General features: G+C 44.8%; 1 protein-coding gene across 1 annotated transcript; it reads left to right on the top strand.

Moving 5' to 3' along the window:
* Positions 1 to 955: 955 nt before the first annotated feature.
* Positions 956 to 5,561, top strand: ADRB1 (adrenoceptor beta 1). Its single transcript, XM_061634384.1, has one exon. The coding sequence runs from the start codon at positions 1,103 to 1,105 to the stop codon at positions 2,414 to 2,416; it is 1,314 nt and encodes a 437-aa protein (XP_061490368.1). The 5' UTR covers positions 956 to 1,102; the 3' UTR covers positions 2,417 to 5,561.
* The last annotated feature ends 1,402 nt before the right edge of the window (positions 5,562 to 6,963 follow it).

Raw genomic sequence — 6,963 nt, 5'->3', positions numbered from 1 at the left:
AATATTTCTACTGTTTTCTGTAAACCTAACCCAAACAAAAAGTTAAAATGCTGAGAACCTAAAGCAAATACATGGTTAAATACTGGGACAAGAAAATAATAACTAAATAGATTGGGCCCACCGCCCAGCCTCCAATTCTAGCTCTTGCTTGGGCCCACTGCCCCCAGTCCTGCTATCCCACTGCCAAGCGAGAGCGGGCGCAAAGCCTATTGCTCCTTGTAGTCGTCTACGCCCGATGGTGAGCCAGCAGCTGCTGGCGGCACTCAGTCGTGCCCCGTCTGCCTTTCTCACTAACTGGGCCCGATCCCAACCGCTGCGCCGCCCAGAGAGGCAGCAGCATCAGAGACTGCGGCAGCCGGGCAGATCTTTGCGGCGTCCGCTCTGCTCCGTCAAGCGAGAGCGGCGCAGGCGGCAAGGAGCCGCCTGCGTGCTTTTCCCCCGCCGCCCGTGCGTCTCGGGCCAGGAGGGTGGTCCGCCCCGCAGGGTCAACTAGAAGTAGAAGAGGGCGACGAGCTCCCACATGGAGGCAGGGACCGGCCCTTTGACCCCTCAAAGCCGAGATCTTTGTTTATCGCCTCGCCTTCGAGCCGCTTCCCGAGACGGGCGCAGCTCAGGGAGCGCCTTTTCTTTGGGGCTTCAAAAGATGCCTCTAGCTTCAAGCGCCGCTCCGCGGAAGGGCATCCCAGGAAGCTCTTGGGAAGGCGGTCTTAACCACGACGCGGTTCTCCCCAGGAACTCGGCAAGGCGTGAGATTAAAGCAGCAGCGGCTGCCCGTGGCTTCCTCACGCTGGGACCCGGGAGCCTCTTGCCCTCGCTCAGTCACCAGGCGAGTTCGTCTTCTGATCTCCGGAGGAGATCGGCTCCCCATTGGCTGCTGAGCCCCTGACGTAGAGCTGTGGGGAGGTGTCCTAGGGTGCAGGAGCCCGCCGGGGAAGCGCTCACAAACATGCTGAAGCCCCGGAGCAAGTGGTGGCGCTTGCAGCAGCTGCTGCTGGAAGTAGAGCGCTGCCGCTCCTCCGGCTGTTGCAAGAAGGAAGATCCGTTGCGCCTTCATGCCTCCAGCCTGGCTGCCCTAACCTGACCCTTCCCTTACTGGACAGCCATGGGAGATGGATGGGGCTTCCTAGAGAACAGCCCTCACAACAGATCCAACGCCTCCACGTCTCAGACCGGCCTCAGCAACGATAGCGACGCCTCCACTGGCTCTTATCCTCCTGACAGCAGGCACCTGCCCCCCCAGGCATTGTCCCACCAGTGGGTGGTGGGCATGAGCATGCTGATGTCCTTGATGGTGATGTTCATTGTGGTGGGCAACGGGCTGGTTATTGCAGCTATTGGGCGGACGCAGCGGCTGCAGACCCTCACCAACGTCTTCATCACCTCCCTTGCTTGCGCTGACTTGGTCATGGGCTCTGTGGTGGTGCCCTTTGGGGCCACGATGGTGGTGCGGGACTCGTGGTTGTGGGGCTCCTTCTTGTGTGAATGCTGGACTTCAGTGGATGTTCTGTGTGTGACGGCTAGCATCGAGACCCTGTGCGTCATTGCTATTGACCGTTACCTGGCCATTACCTCGCCCTTCCGCTACCAGAGCCTCATGACTAAGAGACGGGCCAAGATCATTGTCTGCATTGTCTGGGCAATTTCCGCTTTGGTGTCTTTCTTGCCCATTATGATGCACTGGTGGAGGGACACGGGCCACGAAGCTCTGGAGTGCTACGAAAACCCCAGCTGCTGTGACTTTGTCACAAACAGGGCCTATGCCATCGCCTCTTCCATCATCTCCTTCTACATCCCCCTCTTTGTTATGATTTTTGTCTACATAAGAGTCTACAGAGAAGCAAAGGAGCAAATGAAGAAAATCGACAGGTGTGAGGGCAGGTTCTACAACAATCACCAGCAGCAACAGCAGCCAGCCCACCAGCACCTGCCAATCATGGGCAATGGTCAAGCCAGTAGAAGGAAAACTTCCCGAATTTTAGCTGTAAGGGAACAGAAGGCCCTCAAGACTTTGGGCATCATCATGGGGGTCTTCACTCTCTGCTGGTTACCCTTTTTCTTGGTCAACGTGGTCAAGGTTTTCAACAGAGTGTTAGTACCGGACCAACTCTTTCTCTTTTTCAACTGGTTGGGCTATGCCAACTCTGCCTTCAACCCCATCATCTACTGCAGGAGCCCTGATTTCCGTAAGGCCTTCAAGAGGATGCTGTGCTGCCCTAGGAAAGCTGACCGAAGGCTGCATGCTAGTACTGGGGAGGTCTCTCATTACCCTGCAGGCTTCATCAGTACTCTGGGAAGTACCGCTCCATGCACTCTAGGAGGGACATGGTCTGCCTACAATGGTGGGGCACAGGATGGAAGTGACTCCAGCTTGGAGGACAGGAACAGTAAAACCTCCTATTCAGAATCAAAGGTATAAGTAGAGTTGTGTGGGAGAGGATCAAAGCAATGGATTGGTATTGAATACTGTGGATCAAGAAAGGGAAACAAAGAACAGGCAAGGGAAGAAAATACATCCACTGGCTAATACACAAACATCAGACTGACCTGTCTCAGTGGGGCAAGGATTTTATTTACTTAAGCTGAAAAGCAGGTGAACATGTATGCAGCGTACCTCTTCTGAGTCATCAGATATTGAAGCAAACAGAGAGCAACTGACCATTGAACAAAAGAGATTAACTATCCATGTTTCCAAGATATTTGGATTATTATTATTATTTACATTGCGAGTAGGGGGTAGGCGGTCATGACCAAAGAAAGGGGCAAAAATAAGTTTGAAGGACTTTGCAGAAGAAGTGTTTCAGGAAGAGCTGAACTTGTGGCAGGCGCTCAGTCTGACAGGCACTGAAAAAGGTGGGGGATTCGTCTCCTGATATTGCAGTAAACAGGATCAAGCCTTTATTAGTTTGGCTTCAGAGCTGGATATGATGTTCTTTCATTGTTCTTACTAATTCCCAGGAGCTTCAGTAGCAGAAAAAGTAGTCTGGTTATTATTATTATTATTTTTAAAGACATACTGATCACCCATATATCTCCACTGAAACCAGTGTGAATTTCAGGCACTCAGCACCTTTGCAAGCCTTGCTAGAAGTCTCTTTAATAAGCCATTTGGAAAATATTCTGATGAGTTTTACCATGCAGTCTGATCCTACGCGTGTTTAGTCAGAAGTCAGTTTGATGGAACTTACTTGCAAGTAAGTGTGCATTAGCTTGTGGCAATAATAACCTAGTGGCCACACTTTCCTTAAACATCTAGAAGGAAAAGATGCATCAATAATATTGTACATGGGCATGTCTGTATTTTGAACAAATTTGATCCTTTCATCCCATTGACGTTTTGGGTGGGGGGTGCAATTTATTTTGTCCTATGAGACAACAGCAATCAGGCTACAAGACATCTACCTCAAACTGTGCATATTGTACAGAGAAGAACTGTGTTTATATTAAACAGCTTATTTATGTATCCTTAGGATTTTTTTGTTCGTTTGTTTTTTATATGCAGGCAGGGGCACTGATCTTCTGTAGACAGTTTGTTCTCACTGAAAAAAATGAACGGGGGAAATTTGCTAGGGGCACCAGAAATGTTACTGCACACTTGAAAAGAATGAGAGAGTTTTTTCTTTTGCACAGTGTTAACAATTGTAAAGTTCTATGAGTGGTCTCAGTCTCTCTCTCTCACTCTGTCTCTCTCTCTCACACACACACAAATCCATTGGAAAGCAAAGAGAAGTTTAAAGCATCAAATCTCTCTTGCTGTCTGATACGTTGCCATATTATTAAAAAAGTTTTTTTAATATTATTTAATGGAGGTACTGTAAGTATATTCATACTATAAATGAGTTTGTTGTAAGAGTTTTTATAAATTATATTTTTTATGGCCAAGAGTCTATGTGAACCTGTTGAGGCTTTGGCATTTCATTGTCATTTCCCATGTTTGATCCCATTATGTGTGTGTGTGTGCATATTTGAGTGTGTATGCATTTTATAATGTATTTATATATGCTGGTGCAGTTTACTACTGTATAAGTCATCGGTCTGTGTGCAATAAATACCACTGCAGCACAAGCAAACTTATTTACAGTGTGTATCTCTAGGAACAGTAACAAAACCCAGTTCTGATGGGAAAAGCAGAGTCTGTTTTGCTGAAAATATGAATTGTTTTACCAGTACTGTTCAACTTAATGGCTTTTCCTGACACAATGATCTTGTTTAAAAATGCGCTTGCTGTACCAAATAAGGTAGTGTTCCTGCTAGACTGAAGGCTGCTGACTTGCCCTGAAATTCCAGAGCCAAAGGCAAGTTGTTCCTAGGCTGGCTATAAATACATTGGCTACTTTCTTTTGACAGATGTCTCTCATCATCTGTTTGAATCTACTCTGATAATAAGAATGCTAGGCCAGGTGGCTGGAGACCTAATATTGAAAGTGACAAGACTGTTGTTGGGTGTATTTGAGAACTGAAAATTAGGAAAGAAAGATCAGCTGCTCATTGGGATGCAGAAGCCATATATCTCTTATACATGATTAATCTCATTGAAGTTGTCAGGCTATTCGGGGCCCCGGAATGAGAGATTCTGAGAATTGCAGGCTGTTCTCCTCTAACCACTTAACTTCAATGAATCTTTGGCGAAGTTTAACCCTCTTGTGAGAGAGAACACCATTCAAAAAATGAGAGTTAATTTTCAGGCCCTTTAATGTGTTCAGATTATATACTATGAAGTAATTCAATTAGAAAGGACCACCCACACTAACTGGTACGTGGGGTCTTAAGGTTCCTGGGGAACCTTGGCAGTATTATCATTTTTATACAGAAGCTGATGATAACTAAAATAGTGTTTTTTACTCTGTGATCTCATGATGAAATGAAACAATCCGGAAAAAGGAACTGTACCCATTTGTAATCAGAATGTCAGACTGCATTCACCATGCAGTGAATGATAAAGTCACGAACAGGAGTGTTGTTGCTGTGTTTGTTGAGCATTTTAAATTGTTTTATATGCCTTCCTCTCAGCAAATTCAACACCTTGGTCACTTCAGTTCAGAGCTTGTGGGGTGTTAGCAGCTAGTATTGCCATCTTTTTATGGGCTGGGCTCCTGTGCCATTAACAGCACAATAGGCAAAAATTCCAGCATTGTCAGTTTAATTTCTGTTGGACACATTGCCACTAAAAACATAGAAAAAGCTCTACTAGACTAAAAAGAGTATTAACCCTGTTAAAAACTTTATGTGATTTTAAATCCATGATCTGGACTCATTGGTTTGGGATATTGACAATCAGTATTGAGTGCAAGGAGATGCGCTTGATACCCTTAGAGGCCCCTTGTAGCCTTGATATTTTAGTATTAGACCAACCCCGTTGGAATGAAAGAAATGGTTGTTCTTTTTAACTAACTGTGCTTTGCATTGGGCTTTGAAGGAGGTTCTATTTCAAAGTGCAGGTTGGGCTAGATAGAGATACATTATCAATCCTATTGATAAAATGCTGTGGATAAAAATGAATTGTGCATGAATTGTGAATTGTGCACAGTGCATTTCAGTGGAGAGTGCTTTTATCAAAGAAAATATTGGGTTAGATCTGGACTAAGCTGCATTTAGTTCCTATTAAAATCAATGGGACAACCTAGTAATGAGTTGTCCAATTGATTTCATTGTGAACTAAGTGCAACTGATTGAAGCTTGCCATCCACTACACACTTCCCATGGAGTAAGTCCTACTGAAGTCAACGGGGCTTAATTATTGGCATGTATAGGATTGCATTGTTAGTCTAGATCCATCCCATTATTTCTGATTGCCACAAGGGACATCATGGGTGCTGCCCCTTTCTAATAATAGATGTTCCTATAATTCTGTTTTCTATTTATTGCATTGTCCTGCTCTTCTTCTAAGGAGCCCTACCTGCATCAGTTACTCCTTTTTAATAGGAACATACTGTACTGAGCATTAAGTAGTGTTGTATACGTGGGCCAGCAATATTTTATGTGCCATGCTTTTTGGCATGGGTATGGCTCTTTCTTTGTTATAGTAGTGTGTTCATCCTACCTCCCCCCCCCTTTAAAAATAAAATGCTAAAATAGGCAAAAGTAGCCTGGTGGAACTGAGTGCATTTTATTCCTAACAATAAAGCTCAACAATATTTGTCAGAGGCTATGCAGCAATATGTCTTTAAATGGGTTCATTTATGCTTCATGCGGACAGATTTAGGGCTCATATACTTTGGGTGTGTGCAGAGATTCTCAGTGCGTGGGCACCAATCCACATGGTAAGGTGTTCTAATAGAAACATTATGGCGATCAGTTGCTTCAGAGCATTGCAAATGGACTATCTACGTGAGCTGGCCCTTATGCAGACTGAGTAATGGTTCTGACACAATGCCATGGACAGAGCTTAATGTCTACCAAAGTTTCGTTCCAGAATTTGGCTTTCAGTGCCAGGACTCAGGCTGCAATCACATGTTCACTATATGTGCCAGAGTTTTTAAATCTGAAATGTTCCCCATGACACATAGAGGTGCATGTGCAAAAAAGTTGACTCTGGTAACTATGGATACCACACCAGCAAAATGCAGATGTGAGGATGCTTTTTGCTGCAATGATATATATAATTGTAATTGGAGATAAGTTAAATTATCCTTTTGTTGCCTGTGTTTGCATTTGTGGTAAGAAGCACCATGCATATAAAGTAGACTTTGGTGCATAAATTAAAAATGTGTCTGCTACAGCCTCAGAATATGTGATATAATAAAAAAAAAGTTTGTCTGAGTATGTGAAGAGTGCCTTTTCCTCATTGGTCTCTCGCAGACCAAGGGCTTTGAGAGCAGTAGCTGTGAGCTTTGTTTTTAAAAATTATGTATTAGATGCCAGCAGAGCTGCTGAGAGAGGTGTACGAGGCTTATGGGGTAGAATTCACCGTAACATAACTTTTCATTTTACATTGGTCATTCAGAAAGATTCATCTCTTGACAGTCA

Source organism: Rhineura floridana, chromosome 7, assembly GCF_030035675.1.
Source record: "Rhineura floridana isolate rRhiFlo1 chromosome 7, rRhiFlo1.hap2, whole genome shotgun sequence".
Lineage (NCBI taxonomy): Eukaryota > Metazoa > Chordata > Lepidosauria > Squamata > Rhineuridae > Rhineura > Rhineura floridana.
Note: the sequence above shows the minus strand (reverse complement) of the source record. Positions and strands in the feature narration are given on the sequence as shown.

Bases quoted from the DNA above. Each gene is read 5' to 3' on its own strand.
- ADRB1 (XM_061634384.1), top strand. From the start codon at position 1,103: ATGGGAGATGGATGGGGCTTCCTAGAGAACAGCCCTCACAACAGATCC.